General features: G+C 43.5%; 2 protein-coding genes across 2 annotated transcripts; both read left to right on the top strand.

Moving 5' to 3' along the window:
• On the top strand, window positions 1-8,367 carry tmem222b (transmembrane protein 222b). Its single transcript, XM_062409880.1, has 6 exons — window positions 1-154; window positions 1,624-1,708; window positions 3,290-3,321; window positions 3,417-3,513; window positions 3,603-3,733; window positions 5,090-8,367. The coding sequence occupies exons 1-6, from the start codon at window positions 33-35 to the stop codon at window positions 5,175-5,177; spliced, it is 555 nt and encodes a 184-aa protein (XP_062265864.1). The 5' UTR covers window positions 1-32; the 3' UTR covers window positions 5,178-8,367.
• A 1,320-nt stretch (window positions 8,368-9,687) lies between these two features.
• tpbga (trophoblast glycoprotein a) lies at window positions 9,688-13,574 on the top strand. Its single transcript, XM_062409193.1, has 2 exons — window positions 9,688-10,222; window positions 10,487-13,574. The coding sequence occupies exons 1-2, from the start codon at window positions 9,942-9,944 to the stop codon at window positions 11,334-11,336; spliced, it is 1,131 nt and encodes a 376-aa protein (XP_062265177.1). The 5' UTR covers window positions 9,688-9,941; the 3' UTR covers window positions 11,337-13,574.
• Window positions 13,575-18,901: the final 5,327 nt, after the last annotated feature.

Genomic DNA, 18,901 nt, shown 5'->3' with positions numbered 1-18,901 from the left:
GTGGGACAGCTGAAGCTCATTCTCCCCAGCTGATGATGGCGGATGTTGTTGAGAAAGACACCATGAAGAACTACCACACAGCGTCCGAGAGAATCAACGCCGCCAACGGCCGCTTCCCTTACTGCGTCGTGTGGACGCCCATCCCCGTGTTATCGTGAGTGAACCTCCGCTGAGCCGCCGGACCGACGCCCCGGGACACGGCACCAAGTGACAGCTCCACTAGCTTAGCTTAGCTAGCTTACGTATTGTCCCCTCTCCTGTTGCCCAGTGCCTCTGACACATGTGTCGAACACTGAGTAAACACACATCGATGACTCCAATTAGCGACACACGTTTATTTCGTGGAAAACAATCGCAAAGCCAGCTAACAGTAACGAAATAACGACAGAAAACCCAACAACAAGTGGAGGGTGAAGCTTATGACACTGAGATAACTTATTACCGTGTTATAAAGTTACTGCGTTCCTACCACTGTACAGATCAGACCGTATTTATTCACAGTTACAGGTGTGTTAAACTATTTAAGCACAAGTGAAAATGTAAGGGCCTTAACCATATTGTTGTTTTTGTGTGTAAATATCAAAACGGTGGTTCCTACTGTGCGTGCGTGCTGTTGCATTCAACCAGGAGGGTACAAACCCAGATCATCAAGAATCAAGAAAGTACAATCTCTTCAAGAAAGCCAAACTTCAAAGTGCTATAAGCAAGAGCCATTTAAGGAGTGACCCCATCAGGACCAGTAGACCTCACGGCGACCAAGGTCTGGTCCTAAAGGGGACAAACCTAACCTCTGAGGTCCTGGTGCAGGGTTAGGGGTGAGATGGAATTTGTAGTTAGGAAAAGGTAAACGGTCTGTATCTGTGTAACGCTTCTTGCGTCACGATGACCACTCGCAGCACTTTACAGTTCATTGCTATTAACACACACATTCATACAGTGCATCTATATACGGGAAACCCTTTTTCTGTGAGGTCAGTGATAGTCATGAATCAGTCGTGGTTACGGTTGAAGGGATAGTTCACTAAAAAATTCAAATTGATAAATTATCTACTCCCCACTGTGCCGATGGAGGGGCGGGGGGGAGTGTTTTGTTGTGACTCTTTCTTCAGACATAATAAAAGAACTGAAAAACCCAGTGTGGACACTCAGGGCTTGTGGACACTCGGATGACACCACACGAGCAGAATGGAGGAATGTGGTGTTTTTCCTGTTGTTTTATTACATCTGAAGAAGGGTTCACTTTGGCTGCACCACTGTTCAGCCCCGAGACTGTGTGTCAACTCAGTGTCTCTGATTTCCATTATCTATTATCATCTATCAGTGCAGTGTTAGTATTAGTACAGCCAGTTGCTCTAAATATAAAGAAATCATTTATTTGTCCCTGTCCCATGACCTGATCAAACGAATGTGTCTGTTAGGCTGCAACACATAAGCATCTGAAATGCTGCTCTACTGTTTGAATTTCTAAACCATGTGAGAAGATGTTTTAAGCTTTTTATGAGTGATTATTTTAGCATGGTATCATTTCCTTAGTTCAATGCAAACTTCCTTTTTTGAGACATCATATTTTAAACGTGTGTGTCAAAACAGGCTGTATTTAAAACACTTTTTTCTTTCTCTCAGATGGTTGTTTCCATTTATTGGCCACATGGGAATCTGCACTTCCACTGGAGTCATTCGAGACTTTGCCGGACCTTACTTTGTCTCAGTGAGTAATGACTATGAAGCTGTGTTGTTTACAGTTTCTGATGCTGAGGAAACGATGTGGCCTCTATAGCTGCTTTCAGACGTACAGTGAACTCTGGACATCTTCCTGAGTTTCTCTGGAGGACGTGTACGTGTGAATGCAAATGTCTGAATGAGAACCTCTGGAATATCTGTGGACTTCTTCCACCTGGCCCCTTAGTTTCAAGTCCAACAAAAGTCAGAGGAGCTGATGTGGGAACATCGTGGGAGATCCTCTGCAGGAATCACAGCGAGCGAATGTGGGATTTTTATGACGCTTCTAACACGAGAAAGACACAAAAATGAAAACAAAAACAAACAGTAAACAAATATCTCAGTATTAAAAGTACACCGGCTGTATTCTGGCACAGCGGATGTGAAGTAAGACACTGAGTATGAGCTTGAAGTGTTGACCTTTTAGTTTAAGGTGGTCCAACGATATGTGTTTTCAGAATCACCTACGGGTGACTTGAAATTGGACTGTTTGGTAAAACCTCTCCTGTCTCAGTGACCCCTCAAAGATTGCCCTCGACACAGCTGTCAAGGGCAATCTGAGGTTCAGTATCTTGCCCAAGGACACTACAGAATGCAGACTGGAGGAGCCGGGGATTGAACCACTGACTTTCTGCTTAGTGGACGCCCCTTTCTATCTACTGAGCCAAAGCCATAGAGGTTGGCCGTGGAAGTAACTTACAATCAATTACAGTGGTTTTCCAGTAGTATTGTAATTTGATCCAGACTGTCCAGATTGAGTAATAGATCAATGAGACTGAAAGACTACAGATGCCAAAATACAGCACAATTGTCGGTAAGAATTGTGACTAACTTTATTGAATTATCGTTTGAAGTGTTGTTATGATAATCAATAGATAATCTGTATAATTATAACATCAACGATACAAATTAATCCACGTGGAATGATGTTTCTGCATTCATGCTGGATGATGTGCTTTGTGATGGTAAATCATAAACAAGATTAAACCTAATTTACGATGCTCACAAGATTAAACTTAAGTACGATGGGGCTACATTATATAACTGAACACAACTTTGTTGAATATCTGATTTGAAGACGGTGGGTGTGGTGATTCCTAAAATGCACACCAAAGAACCCAGGAACACTCCGAGATGTGCTTTAGATTCTACAAGTTTCTTACATTCCTCCCCCTTTCAAAAATGATAAAATAATGTGTTGTTAAGCCCCATTTGGAGTCACTTTGGATATACAAAAAAAAACTGTTTATTACGTGGACTCGTTTGCCCATTTCACACAAACAAAGTTGATGGTGAATTAAGATAAACAGGATGTGAGGCACATTTCCTAAATTGCTAAAACCAAGAAGCCAATAAACTGAACTGAGATAGTCCAGTGTCTAAAGAGTCCAAAAACATGTTAGTGCACATGTGACTGGGCTGATCTGTTTTACTGTCAAATGATTGGCTTCACAACTGTGGACCTACTGCAAACAAAACAAAAAATGCAAATGAAATGAACCACGTCCATCATTTGAACCAACTGCAGATATACAGTACAGAATAACTCCAGCATGTTCTGTTTTCGCAGGAAGACAACATGGGCTTTGGAAAACCAACAAAGTAAGTAAATAAAAGTTGTTGAGATGTTGTGATTGCACCTTCACAAAGGTTTTTTCAGCCAGTACAGCACGGTTTATGTTTCTCTCTAAATGTAGATACTGGATGCTTGACGTAAGCAAAGTCTACGCTAGTGGCTCCAACGCCTGGGACACAGCAGTGCATGATGCGTCGGAGGAGTATAAGCACAGAATGGTAATAAGGACTTTAGATTTATCCCTTCTTTCCAAACATTAATAATAATAATAGACCAGTTAACCTTTGTTCTCTTATTTTCTCTGAAGCACAACCTCTGCTGTGACAACTGTCACTCGCATGTTGCCATGGCTCTAAATCTGATGCGGTATGAAAACAGTACCTCGTGGAACATGGTCAAACTCTGTCTCCTCGCTCTGATCCACGGAAAGCACGTCAGGTGAGATGGGGTGACACCAGGAAAACTGCATTAATAATCCATAAGTGATATAAAAATTAAGTGTGGGTGAATCAAGAGCTGCTTCCAGACATGCCCTGAACTCTGGATAATCTCTGGATTTTCTCCAGAGTGGTCTGTTGTTGATGTTGTTGATGCCTGGCTGTTGTAGACTTTTATTTTTATTTATTATTAAACAGATATTGTTTTCATTTGGCATGATTGTGATCTTCAGGCCAAAAAAATATCTGATCATTAACATCCAATTTAGTAGCAGCTCTATCATGTCCTCAGTGCCACCATAAGAAATGGGGCTTATGCTTGTGAATGTGGTTTCTCAGTGGGATCCCAGGGGCTCGGGCTAGATTTCACTGGTTGTTCATGAGCACGTTGTGTATCAGGATGCGACAGAGAGAGGGAGAGAGAGAGAGAGAGAGAGAGAGAGAGGGGGAGGGAGAGAAGGAAAGCCCTGATTGTGCCTTCTACGGTTGCACAAGTGGGCTACAAATCCCATTAACTCAGTTATGATTGTACAAGGTAAATGAGCAGATGTGTGCACAGGAAATTCAAAAGCATCCCCACTGTGAAATGGTGCTATAGAGAGCAGCTATGACATTAACACACAAACGTCCTAAGCCATTAAGTCATTAATTTGCTTCACCTCTAGTATCACAGCTCCATCAAACAGCTCGGGGTTAGTGATGACTTTTATCAGGGGTTTGGGGTAGGAGATGTTTTGGAGATTTAGATACAGATGTGAATATACACAAGACTCACTGAGGACTCATTGGAGACCAGTTGTTTGTGACCACAGCTACAACATTAACACTGATCACAGCATAATTACTTTTTTTTAAATGAGGAAATCTTCATTGTATTTCATCTTCATTGTATTTCATCTTCACTGTAATGCTATGTGCACTGATGCACTCAGAGCCTCCTGGCTCCGATCTTTCTCTCTCTCCTTCTCACACCAACACATAGACACACACTTCCCCCCCCCCCCCCCAAAAAAAAAAAAAAAAACAACAATTTGACAATGGACACATCTATTCAGCCAAACAGTTTATTTTTTGCGAACAGAAATGACGTACATGCTTATTTGCGTACAGCACGAGAAAGGGAGAATTGATCATAAGTGGTCATGTGAGACACGTGGAGAAGCATTTTAGAGCAGGCGAGCTGACGCACTTAGCGTCCTTTTTAAGACAAGGGGCCTCATTTATAACCGTAACCATAAATGAGGCCCCTGATCTACACAATCATATTTTAGCCGTTGTTGTGTATCTACTGTACCCCTGTGCTCATTCTTGTGTTTCCTCAGCGTCCCTCTTCTCTGTGTTTCCGTTTCTGATGCAGCTGTGTAGGCTTCCTGAAGACCTGGTTGCCTTTCCTGATGCTGATGGGCATCATCCTGACGGCGGCCCTGGCCATCAACCTCCGGTGACCTGGGAGGCGGGTTACATACACAGTGGAACCTCCTGCAGGTTGGACGTGGGGGGATGACCCTTTTTAACAACAAGGATGGGAGAGGGGCATTACCCAGTGTCGAGTGAACATGACAGAGGACATAAAGACTACTCACCTCTCAAGAGAATGCCCAACAGTGTCCCAACATATGTATGCATGCTTGGTCTGTGGAAAGCAGAAAGCTTGTTGCATTTCTCCAGTGGTGATGCAGAAATAGCCTAATGACGGAATCCATTAATATTCAGTTATTTTGAGAGAAGTGACTGACTACCCCCTCCCACCACCCCAACCACCAGGACCATACAAACACACTTAATGGATATGATTGCTGGATTTTGATTATGAAAGACTGAGTACAGGTACAAGCCACCACCACCTGCAAAGTGTAGAAAATGTCTCGCTGCATTAGAAGCGGAACGGATGTGCATACATTGATGGATTCTCTGAGGGAATCACATCTATGCCTTGCTTTCAGATGTTGATGATCTTGCTTTGTGAGGAATAACTTAGTGCTCCCAAAATGCCATTTTATAACCGGGAGTATAAATGTTAAAACGCTTACATTCCTTTCAAGGGAATTTATTGCATTACATTCTTGGTCTCGCATAGCTCTTCTACAGTTCTACCGCAGCTAACATGTGCCAGAGCAGTTTGTACATTTTCTTACTTGTGTTCAGACTAAGGCTACATCCATACTACTACGTTTTTGTTTGAAAAATGCATAAACTCCCCTGCTGATACGCCTGGCATCCACAGTACTGCAAAGCTGCTGGGGGCCATTTTAGTTTGATAACTGCGGGGCTGCGTTTAAGTCTGGATGGGCAGAAACGCTCATGTGGCCATAGATCATGTTAGTTTGAAAATGCCATTTCCAAACAAAATGTTGCAGTAAGGATGTAGCCTAACTCTATAAGATATTAGAAAGTTTGCATCTTCTAAAGATAAATCTTTTTTATATGTGCATTACATGTATCACCTCATGGAAGTAGATTAAGTAGGTTTACGACTAACACTTTCATACTATTGAGTTCAGATCATCAGTGCAATGATTGTAGCAAATTTCAAGCAGATTTGTAAATGCTCCTTCGGTTTTCTATCCTTGTGCCAAACGTAAGAGAACTGGAGACCAACTCAAACTGTGTCTTTGAAAATGCTGCTTGTTATTTAGGGAGACAGCTCACAATGACTCATAAGTTAGCGAATGAAAAGCTCCTTGATGTCCGAGTTATGAAACCTGGTTGAATCTACTTTTTAAGAGATGTTTTGTTTCATATCTGATCATTTGGACTTCATGTGACAAAGCAGTGCCTAAAAACGACCTTCCTCACAAATCCCATTTTTGAGCTATTTTCAAAAAGAAAACGTTTAAACCACATCATGGTTGGCGCACAAATTCCGTTGCCATGGATTTCTTGAGTAGATTCAAATCCCTCATTGTTTGCAATCAAACAGAAAAAAAGTGTTGAGCCCTCTCTTTGTCCTCGGTGCTGCCAGAAGCAGCAGGTAGCCAGGATCCTCAGGTTTTTCACACTCACCGACCCCTGATGAATATCCCCACTTTCTCCCGGCGACGGACCAGCGTCGCTCCTGCTGTTTTCCACGTCTGCAGATCAGATTCGGAGGTCATTGTGAAATGTCAGCACTGTTTTCACGAAGGTTTGATAATGTACCTGCCAACATCCTGCCGTAATCCAGCACAGAGAGTGTGAGCCTTTAATTAAAGTCTGTTTTATTTCCGTGGTAATGGGGCTAATACGAGGTACGGCTAACACAGTGCCAGCTTTCTAAACTGGGCTCTTCTCAGAGAGAAAGCTGATATTCTTAGGACTATTTGTGTGTATTTCAGCCATGTTGCCTGTAAATATTTGAACACATATTATACTGTACACCAGGTGCTCTTTGTGTACTTTGCAAACTGGATCACCTTCTCTAAGGATTTATCCTTTGAATGATTTAGTGTCATCTTTGTTTTCTTTACTCTACTTCTGCATTTCATCTCTGCAGATCTGTGTGAGAGTGAGTGAGTGAGTGTGTGTGTGTGCTTTAGTCAAGCAACCGACAGGAGAGAGCATGTGATTGCATGCCAGCATGTGTGTATTGCATGCATTCAAGAAATAGGGAGGGTTTGAGGAAGAAAGAAGTGTATGTTTGATTCTATGGCTTCTTGATTAATTATCATCTGCATTACATTGCTCATTGCATCACACGTGTCTTTCTCTTTATAAGTTTCAACTTAACATATGATAGCTGGTAAACCCATAGAAGGAATGAATAATAAATTAGACTATAAGAGGCCTGCGTATGTTAATGTTGATTTGATGCTATAGCTAAAATCTCAAATAAATAATATAGTATATAATATTCTCGACATTAGATACAAGGAAGCAGACCAATGGCCTTGTATGCAGCTGGCTGTTACTCACAGTAATCTGGAAATATGTTTATTACGTCCAATCTACAGCGACATGATCCATCTCTGTCCAAACTCAGAGACGTGTCGGTTGAAAATACCTGTACAAACATAGAGAAAAGTGAAAATCCCTTTCCTTCTCTTTAGTGGAGTTAAATGTCATAAAATAGAGGGGGGTGGGGGGCAAAACTGTGTCTTTGAATATGTTGCTTGTTCTTTGGTGAAACAGCTTATTCATTGCATTGGGAGCCATGAAAGGTAATGGATGAATAGCCCTTTGAAGTCAGCTGACGAAACTCACAACATTGTCATTTTACTGCATCTCATATTTAAATCCCTATGTATAACTTAGCAGGAGAGATAAGAAAATTGCTCAAATAAAATGGCACACCAGTCCTTTGTTGGAGCATCTGGACTAAGAAGGCCACATTCATGGGGGGGATTATTTTAGATGTGGCCGGCTTTTGGTGCCTTGTTGTATCCAAGAGCCAGGTCCAGGAATGTGGAGACATGTGGTCCCAGGGATTCAGACCATTGACAAAGACTGTTGGGATGCTATTATTAGTGCCACTATCCATATATACCAGTCTGCAATTTCCAAACCTCGTTTTGTTTCTATGATCCCCCAAAATATCTTCTATGCTGCAGATCATTTAGCCCACTGGGAATTGTAAGACTCAAATGCAAGTGATTGTGTGAATTCTGAATGTGTTTAAGACTTACAGCTATAATACCAATAAAGATGTATATTATTGTAGATCTTTCTGGGAGTGATTTTCTAATTGGATTCCATGATTAAATGGTTACAACTGTGTTTCATCAAGGCTGTCGGATGGAGAGATGATGTTAAGAGTTTCTCTGAGCCATGGAAGGCGAAATCCTTCTCCTCAGCAAGTTTCTATAAATACACTCAGAAGTGATTCGGGGGACAATCATAATCTGTCAGAATACACATTAAGGAAGGAAACCCGTCACAGCTTTGATACCCTGCTACCAAAGTGCCGTAAAGTCACACAGGGGCCATTATGCTGCTGTCCAAGAAAGGGGGGGGGGGGGGGGGGATCAAAGGCTTCTGCAGTCTAGCCCCCACGAAGCAGCCCTCCCCCAACCTTTACCATACCACCTGGGTAGGTGGGAATGACCAGAGACGTCAGAATCAGCAAACACTAACGTGAAACTAAAAGGCAGTCATCACATTTGATCACAATACACACAGAAACCTCTACAAATCAAACTTTGAATAATACAATGATGAAAGAAAACCTGGCCTATAAACCCCTCTTCCATGAGGTGAGGGACCTTATGTATATGGGCTGCACGTACAACAACTTTTAAACATAATGAGGAGCATGGAAGCTGAAGCAGTTGTGGGGGAAGTACTCAAACATTTGCTGAAGTAAAAAAAGCATATTGGAAAAAAAGTACCACGTCAACGTTTATACTTGAGTTCAAGGAATTACTTGCTTTTCGATGTACTCAAAGTATTAAAAGTAAACTATAGTATACCAGTGGCAGTGAAACACTGTGCTACACTTTTAACTATTTCTACTGTATATTTAGTTTAACACACACATTTCACAGACTAGATAGACAGATAGTACAAAGAGACAAATTAAAAGAGTGACACCTAGCTATATAAAGAGGTCCAAGTTTGAGAGTCAAGTATATACAATCTACACAAACTATGAAGTAGGCTATGCAGTTCTGAGTTATTGCGCAAAAGGAGAACTATGCTACTGAAAACAGATGCATTGTTAAAATGTGGTGGAGTAGAAGGTACATATATTTCCTGATATCAATTTTGTGGAATAAAGGGGAAAGGTAAATATAAACAACTTGAGTAAAGTACAGTAACGCAGTAAATGCCCTATTAGTTACATCTTCTGCCTGAGGTGCCGTCTCCTCACGCATCCCCTGATGGAAGGGGGGGGGGGGGGGGGCATGCGGTAGAGAAGCCCCTCCCCCGGATCATCGCGCTGGAGTGGATGGTCCTTTTTTAACTTCATTGTTGGAGAAGTAGAGCGACGCCCCTCTTTGCCACGGCACAAGGATCAAGCAACACCCCCCCTACCACCCCCACCCCTCTGATCGGCACGACCCCTTCCTATGTTCTCATGGAAATCACAGCCCGCCGCCTCCCGGCCACACTTTGTGCACGGAGGCGAAGTTGAAGCGCACATTCCCGGCCGGGACAACGCGCGATGAAGAGGAGGCTGATGAAGTCCAGGAGGAGCTGATCGTCTCGTTTCTACTCGATCCTCCCGCCGCGGTGTGCCAGTTCACTCACTGCTTCTCCCGCAGCACACGCGCACTGGAAGTGCACCCACCAACATGCTGGATCCGGACCGGTGCGTCTTCTTCCTCTCCTTCCTCTTCTTCTTCTCCTCCGCTGCTCTCCTCTGCTCCGTCCACGCGTCGTGTCCTCCACGCTGCGAGTGCTCGGAGGCGGCTCACACGGTGAAGTGCGTCTCCAAGGACCTGCGGAGTGTCCCGGAGGGGATCCCCGGATACACGCGGAATCTGTTCGTCACCGGGAATCAGATCACTCGCATTGGACCAGAGTCGTTCAGAGGACTGGAGAACGTCACCAACTTGTCTCTGAGTAACAACAGGTAAGAGTGTCCTGCTCTGTCCTCTGCTGCTAAGGCAAAGCAAACAGGACGTGGGGGAATCCATGGAAATTATAGCTTTTAGGAAAACGTCCTCAGTCATTGGTTTGTCCTCATTATTCCTTAAATGTAGCTGTCAGAGCTATTTCATGATTTTGTTCATATCATTTCAGCCATGATCAGTGGTGTTCCAAAGTAACATTTAAAGTAGTAGAAGTGTTGGTCTGCAAAGTATAAACCATATCTCTTGGATGTCCTCAAACGCAGAATATCTGAGGTGGAGTCCAACACGTTTGCCGGACTCCGCAGCCTTCGCTCTCTGGACCTGAGCAACAACCAGCTGGCGATCATTCACCCCGAGGCATTCACCGTCCTGAACCAGTCTCTGCAGGAGCTGAACCTGAGCCGGGCCCTCTACAACCATTCCACAGTGATGGACCTGGCCACGTCGTTCCGCTGGAGCTCCCTGGGGAACCTTCAGGGACTGGACCTGTCCCACAATAGCCTCATCTATTTGCCCTCGCGCATCTTCTCGCACCTGAACAGCCTCCGACGGCTCCTGTTGTCCAACAACTCCCTGGTGGCCATCCACAACTCCACCCTCGCAGGTCTGGAGCGCCTGGAGGAGCTGGACCTCACGCTCAACGCCCTCAAGACGTTTCCAGAGGAGGGCCTGCGAGAGCTGGACTCCCTGCCCCGAGTGGCCCTCCTGCTGGAAGAGAACCCCTTCACGTGCACATGTGGAATTGAACCCTTCGCGTTGTGGCTCAACAGATCCCAGGGGCGGATTAGGAACGCTGATAGTCTAGTGTGCTCCTTCCCAACCAGCATGAGAAACACGTCCATGCTCGCCGTGGGCACGATGACTCTTGGATGCCAACAGAGAGACGCAGGGGCCGACCTTGCTTTGCAGACCTCCTACGTGTTCTTGGGTTTAGTCCTGGGCTTCATTGGCCTCATCTTCCTATTTGTACTCTATCTCAACCGCAAGGGCATCAAGAAGCGGATCTACGACATGCGAGATGCTTTCAGGGAGGTGTTGGAAGGCTACCACTACCGCTTTGAGATCGATTCTGACCCCCGGATATCACAGATCTCCACGGGCGCTGACGTGTGAGAGGACAATCACCCCCGGTGTATTTTCATATGACTCTTTTTTAAACGCATTTATCAAATAGGGAGATGTAAAAATTGTACAGTTTTGCCTGTAAATATATAAATACAATAGTGTGAATAATTCTATAAGCCTTGTTGTTTAAAGCATGCACTGCCCATATATCCTCAATGCACATCGAATGTTCTCCCTCTGTACGGATGAGCGTTTCTTTGCTCAATAGACGAAGATCTTACAGATAGAGCTCGTTGATATTTCTCATATCTTGTCTACTCGTCAAGGTCACACAAAGCAGTAAGTGCCTAGAGGTCAGCTTGGTGTAGTGATCTGATCTGAACTCAAGCAAAACGTTGATTCCGTCTTCTGTGTCTGATCTGTTTGGCTTGTGAAAACAAAGCAACACAACGCTGCAATAAATCCTGACACTACCAACACAAACCTCCGGGAGTTTGAAGCACAATCACTCATTCATCTTTGAACCGTTTCAAGCCCTTTGGTCCCTTCGTCCCCCAGGGTGCCAGAGAGGAATTAAGCCCCCAAAAGCTTGACTAAAGCTCTCCTTAAAATCACCACTCTGCTTTTCTTTGGCAGTAGGATTGAGGAATTGGTGGGGGGGGACTACTCGGCACAGACCAGCGGAAATCTCCTAGCCCCCTCACTCTTTTTTTCCTGAAACGTTGCTTTGTTTCAACTCCTTGAGTTTTATTGTCAAAATGATGAGAACCAGTCCAGGGCCGAAGCTGCTGAAAGCAATCTCCCTCCCTCCTTAAAGACAACAGCCGCTCTGGAGGCTCTTTGAAGGAAAAGTCTGGCTCTCCACATTTTTCTGTTTAGGGGATTTTTTTTTTTCTCTCTCGCAGTGATAAGATACAGATGATTCCAAAACACCAGCTACATTGTTTCATTCAGCAGTTTGCTCTGACCCAGTGAAGTAGTGCTCCTTTTGAAGAGAAACTAGAATATGTTCTTTATCTTCTGGTTAGTCTCTACCTTGTATGCCTTTACTGTTTCCTAAGATCAATTCCTTCACATAACTTCCATCCCGATATGTCAAAAAATGCATTTCAAAGTCAAATCTAAGCCTTTGATCTCGAATGCATGTTTCAAATATAACCTGAATGACACGACACACAAAACAGGACGGTTCTCTGCCCTCAGATGTCACACGTGTGTTGTCACCTTTTGCTATGGCTACATGACAAAAGCTGTTCTCTTTTGATGCTACAAAGTGAGACAAATGCAGGCAGAGAGAGGGGATGGCAAGCTGCCATTCCTCTAAGTGTTTATTGCCCAAATTGTTAACTATCAAGGCGTTTGGAATGAGGGAAAGGAACCCTCGGGAGAACTTCAGCAGCCTCCCATTGTTCAAAAAGCCAAAGTAGCATCTTCATCCTGTCAAGATGTCCTGCAAAGCTCCAGAACTGTTTGCAGCGTGGAGCCGTTCTACTGCATGTGGAAAGACAAAGTTCAACTTGTCGAAGTCTGTATACTCATTTAGTGCCAATGTAATCTTGTGTGTCCTGAAATGAATGTAATCATATCGTTGGGACCAAACTCATGGTATCATTCCTCCGAGCCGCGGAACCACATTAAGCCGGGCATTTACTCGCTGAGGAGAAAACAATTGGGGCTCCGTGCTCTGACACAAAGGGCAGCTCGGATGGCGAGACGCCTCAAATAAGCTTTGTTTTCCTGTTGCCTTGTGATACTCATTCTCTTTCGGTTTTCACAGAGGGCCATTATGCCGCCGCATAATAGGATTCTCTCATGATGACAAAGTGGAGTGCTCTGATCCAGCGATTGTTAAAGTGTCATCATTCTTAATATTTGCCTGTGGGAGAAAAACCCTGAGGAGAAGTTTTCACTTGCTATTACACAACGTGTCATAACCGGGGCATTAAGTCGGCCACGGGTTATTGGTGTCAGTTGGCGGAGCAGACAGAAGAAAGATTACTCCCTGCATGTCATTACTTCCGTTTTCTCTCATTAAAGTGTGGATAAGGAGCTGTGCCTTTTTTCGGGGGACTTTTTATGAGCCTGTCTGCTTGAAAAATATATGGTCTGTTTGCTATAGGCTGTGCAATAGTGTCTCAGCAGGGATGCAATGAAAAGAGAGGAGCCCCACTAATACGCCCAGACATTCTCCATTACTGGCTGTGCACAAGAGAGGCTTGTTAAAAACAATACAAATGCTCCAATTACTATGTCCTTTCAAAGTGTATGCTGCACATATCTGATTAAAAGATCACGTCTTTATTTCGATGTTGCTTGCTTTGTCTTGTATTCCCACAAGCTATTTGTTCTGCCACTGAGGTTTCTTTTGAGGAAGCCATGTTATAAACTAACAGCTTTATGTTGCTGTTATTCCCTTGCACCATGTGGCTTTTGCTAAACATGCACTCTGAGGGTTTCTTCTCAGTTTTAGTATGTTCCTCTGGAGTATGTTGCTCCTTATTTCATACGCCTCCTGTCTCTGGGAACATCTTGGCGCCATTACATGGATTTAATGGCCATGATAGGGAATATGCCTTTAAAGTGAACACCACATCTGTGAGGAATTGAACATGTTAAAAAGAGACCACAACAGTCAGCGGCATGACGACAGAGACAAAGTGGCACCCCCCCCCCCCCCCCCCTTCTCTCCACTGGCGCGGTATGACAAATGCAGCTGTCTCCCTTTTACATTTACCATCAGCATATACTGCATATACTGACACATTCTGACTTACATTTGGTTTTTCACTTTGAAAACCAAACCGAGCACAGAGCACTGAGACTAAGTCTGGTTCTCTTTCCCTCTTCCAACTATGATTTTATTAGAGAGATCGATGAAACTCTTCACCCAGCTTCCTCTATGCTGCCTATACTGTACATCATGTCCCACCAGTCAGGTCGGCGAAGGTGGCAACTAAACCACTAAAGTGGTTCCAGTGGGGTATTACCCATTGACTTGCTGCGCACATGATCAATGTGACTATGTGTGGGGCCAGATAATGTAAGCAATTAGAGGCTGGTGCAGCTCACCCACATGGCATATTGATCTTTTTCATAAAAGTACTAGCTTCAGCAATACACTTCTTACTGTTTGTTCAGTATATACTAAATTTGAGTCACGTTGCTTTAAGTCTTGACAGTGTGGTAATTTGCCCACTTCAACTGGACACATGAAAGACAATACATTGGAATTGAGATTGAACATGAGGGACAACATGTGTGCACTTCCTCCCACAATCCAGACATGAACCCAAGATAACACAAAAATAAGGCCATGAAGCGTTTGGAGCTAGAGTCGGCACAGTAGGAATCAGGGATAGAGCTGCAGTGGCAAAGTCCACTCAATACGTGCACTTCAATCAGTCTGTCTTTGACATTTCAGCCAATTATAGCATAAAATGATTCAAGCCAAACTCGTGTTTAAACATACATCAGTGTCATTTCCCCAATTGATAGCAACCATCTTTGAGAATGTATTTACCTGTTTTTTGACCTTTTACGTTGGTCGATCCACAAACATGGGGGACGTCAAATTTATAACATGTACTGCAGCCAGCCAGCAGGGGGCAAACAAAAAAGTATGGCTACATTTTTTGGCAGTTATCATGTCGTCCATCTCAATATACAGTCTAAGGTGCCGACATTAGCAAGCTAGGCTTACTGCCATCCGCTGTAAACTGGTTTAATCTTTACAAGTGGGTCATATAAATCACTTGACCCCAAGATGAATGCTCCTTCAAGCTCTTTATTATAATTTAAAATCACAAAAAGTACATAAACAACGCTGTAGGCCTCGCTGAAGAAAGAACTGAAATGTTTTCAAGCCATGCAACAGTGTGACATGCTCCAGTGAGTTGTGCGCCAGAGGTGATAAGTGCACATACCGTGAAAACAAATCCTTCATTCAGAAGCTTCAAACTGAACCAACTATAGTGAATGAATTGCTCTCAGCAGTGGAGTTCCCCTATCCCTGGTGACTTATACACCATTGTCAGCACAGTCAGCTAAAGCCACAGAAATGTCACAGTTTGACCAAAAAATTGAACTTCTATCTGAGGTGAAGACAGAATAAGCACAAACAGTCATGATCTCGTGAGTGTGCTGTCATGCACAAAGGTGAAGCAACAGTGCTTAGTATAGTAAAAAGGGACTACGGTGACTTTATACACTATCATGAACAAAATTAGTCGAATCACCACACTGCTTTGTAGTTTTTATCTAAATTGTGCATCACAGCAATCTAGCAGCAGCCTAGCACCAGCCTGTAATATTAGTTATCGCAAAAAAGAACAACCAGCGCACTAGTCCCGGTCTAGCATTATGGTTCTTATTTCTTTACAGAAAAAGTTCCACTTCAATAAAACTCACGGCGATGGTTTTGATTTATGCTTAATTGTTAAATCTATTAGTCCCACTTGGGTATGCGCACCACAGTGTTTGTACAAGATGTATGTGTCCAAATGTCATGATGAAATAGTTTATGCTCTTGAAATTTAAACAAAACCTCTTGGTGCTTAACCGCATTGGATCCCCAGGACCCGCAGAAAATGAGAAACAAATGCTCCCAACAAAGTCCTGTCTCCTATGAAAGACGGCCTCATGTAAAACACTCCACCGCAACAATGCAGCGTCCCTCTGAAGTCCTCATGACTTTGCCTCCATTGATCTCTGAATTGACAACAACTGTAGAACGCAGCAACAGCACCGCTCGTCCAGGCCTTACAGGCCCCCACCCCGAGAACTTCCCCTCCTCTGGGCCTCTATGCTCTGAGAGGAGAGAGTCCTGAAGTCTTGTTGTGAGCTTTGCTGTCCCCCAGCTAGCCACGAATCAGTCTCTCGATCCATGTGGCTCGTCAGAAGTTTTGTTTTTCTGCTGCTGTGGTTGTTTATAGGAGGATGGGGTAAGGGAGATTTCAATTAGAAAACCCTTTGTCCCATCCTGCCTTGTTCTCTCAAACTCCGAACGAGCTGAAGCTTATCGAACGTACAGAGATTTAAGGAAAAGTCAACACATGTGTTCTCCACGCTATCTTCTTAGAAAGATCCCCAAGGGAGGACAACAGGGTATAAAGATGAATTGTTCCAGTGGTGAACAAACGTAATCAAGCCCTTCAGTTGATTAGTCATACCACAGGAATAACCCCCCTATGATTCATTATAGAGATTATCCCCTGGTCCTCTCAGAGAAAGGGAATAAGGCCTGTTCTGTCAGTTGATTATAAATGGCCTTGACCCGTTTTAAGGAAAGGACAAGATACTCAAAACTCCTGCAGTACTTCATCATCTGCTTCATGCGTCAATGAGTTGGGCTGGAACTGAGCAGAGACAAATACAATATTCAGGCTGGAAACAGGAGTTATTTGAACAGCCCCTTTGTAAACCCACAATGGTTTATATATACGGCTTCATTTATTGTAGGCTATGGGTTTCTTCCTCTTTGTAGTCGGGTTACAGTAGTTCACAGTTTATGAGAACATCAAATCTGTGCTTATGAATAATGTCATACGAGAAAAGAGTCAAATGACTGTAGGTTATCTTGACAAAGCCACGTCCATCTTTACAATTATTTTAGCTCTGCGCAGCATTATATTATCTTTCAGCCTAATGTTTTTTGGGTTTTGTGTTGCATGCATTTACTGTCTCGGTCCAGTCTCTTTGCAGACATATATTATTTTGGATAAACGCTCTAGAAAAAAAAAGACAGCTCTTTAGTGAATCGCTTATAAATCCAGTGGTGTCATTTTCACATGGAGATATTTTTTTTTTTTTGCGTCTGTTGCGTGTTAGAAGCATTATCAAACCCCCCACTCGCTTGCGTAGGATCCCCTTCTGTGTTCTCACATCAAATTCTCCTTGATTTCTACGTATATTAGACTCAGAGGCCAGGCGGTGAAACTGCGGATCATCTCACACATGCACTTCCTCTGGATAAAACACCAAGGAACTGCAGAGTTCAGTACACGTCTGAAAGTTGTTTTTCGTTTCACTTAAGTTTTGCCTCCAGAAAAAGTTGTTTAGATAACGTGGCCAAACTGTTGCTTTGTTTCACATAATTTGAAAATTTGAAATAAACTGGAACGGTCCTTTAACTTAACCTCCAGAGCAATGTCAGCTGAGAACAGAAGCAGAAAGAGAGCAGCCTCTGATGGGGACAAATCCTGGAGCTGCTCATGGAATGTGTGGAGAGTGAACTCTCCATAGGTAGCTTGACCTCTCGCCCTCCTGATGGGAGCAGACTTGGGCTCATTATTATTACCTTCATTATTTAAAATGTAGGAGCAGATGTAGGAGCGGGAGGAGGTCCAGCGCACCCGACAGGGATCTGAGGCCCCTCATTGGTCAGGAGGAGAAGAACAGTTCGGAGGCCAAATGGTCTTCCGGAGAGGAGACTCCATCTGCTGTCTCATCTTGCTACATTAGGGACTTCTGGACATTCTGTTACAGCACTGCAAGATAAAGAGGAATAAGATATCAGATATCAGATACAATATAGGTTGTAGGTCTGTCCAAAGAAACCGTATAATATCAGTCTGGAAAACCTGCAATCATATTTTTTGATTTTCTCTTCTAAATCAATAGTTTTCATTTCTTTGTCTTCGAGTATTAACTGCTGTCCCTAGAACCATTCCTTACGGGCGACAAGAATTGTGTTTTTCACCAATAACTTTCTGATATCTCTGTTAAAAGGTATTTCTGGTATATTTCACCCCGGCACATTTAGCTACAATGGTTATTGTGGCTCTATGGGTCTTTGCACTCACCACCTCCAACTGCAGAGACTCGAAGAAACAATGACTCCCACTAAACAGTGGATAATTGGGCAACCAGCACAATCCTGATCTCTTTCCTAATAAAATTTGCTTTTATATAAATCATATCAAACAATTATCTGCGAGTTAGAAAGTATGTAGATGGCAAACTTCTAATTTGTGGAAACGATCAACTTGCTGGCTGATCTAATCCCCCTGCATTACAACACGTCACAGTATGTATGTATTATTGGAGATTCACACCTGAGGCTAATTATCCAGTCAGCTACTAGTGTATTCTTAACTCATAGCAGAGAACAAACCAGATAATGGATTTATTGCTGGTGGGATACATATTGTCAGTTTATCCATCCGTCATCTATACCACCAATCCCAGCTGATACTGGGTGGGCGGCAGGGCTCCCCCACGCTAGATTCACTCTAACATTCACATCTAGGGTAAATTTATAGTCTTCAATTGATCTAATCCCTGTCTGCATGACATTGGACTTTGGCAGGAAGCTGGAGAACCAGCAGAGAAAACCCACGCACACAAGGGGAGAACATGCTTACGCCACACAGAAAGAAACGTCCTTCCCATTTTTGTCCTTTAACACACTGTTTTCCCTTTTCTTACTGTACATCAATCCATTTCGGTGAAGTGAAATAAAAGGCTCCAGGATGATGATGTGGGTGCCGCAGAATCATTTTCTCATAGCTGGTGAAATGAACTTAAACCACGGACATATTGATCTTTAAACGAGGAATCAACAGGCCCCACTCTGTGCAGAGCAGTTACCACAGGAGATCCACCACTGTCCTGAG

Source organism: Platichthys flesus, chromosome 17, assembly GCF_949316205.1.
Source record: "Platichthys flesus chromosome 17, fPlaFle2.1, whole genome shotgun sequence".
NCBI classification, from domain to species: domain Eukaryota; kingdom Metazoa; phylum Chordata; class Actinopteri; order Pleuronectiformes; family Pleuronectidae; genus Platichthys; species Platichthys flesus.
The sequence above is the reverse complement of the archived record's forward strand: the minus strand, read 5'-3'. Positions and strand labels throughout refer to the sequence as shown.

What these genes read in the sequence shown, in the direction of transcription:
- tmem222b (XM_062409880.1), top strand. Translation starts at nt 33, where the DNA reads ATGATGGCGGATGTTGTTGAGAAAGACACCATGAAGAACTACCACACA. An exon ending in ACGCCCATCCCCGTGTTATC is followed by an intron (nt 155 to 1,623) that starts GTGAGTGAACCT and finishes TCTTTCTCTCAG; the next exon opens with ATGGTTGTTTCCATTTATTG. An exon ending in GGCTTTGGAAAACCAACAAA is followed by an intron (nt 3,322 to 3,416) that starts GTAAGTAAATAA and finishes CTCTAAATGTAG; the next exon opens with ATACTGGATGCTTGACGTAA.
- tpbga (XM_062409193.1), top strand. Translation starts at nt 9,942, where the DNA reads ATGCTGGATCCGGACCGGTGCGTCTTCTTCCTCTCCTTCCTCTTCTTC. An exon ending in TTGTCTCTGAGTAACAACAG is followed by an intron (nt 10,223 to 10,486) that starts GTAAGAGTGTCC and finishes CCTCAAACGCAG; the next exon opens with AATATCTGAGGTGGAGTCCA.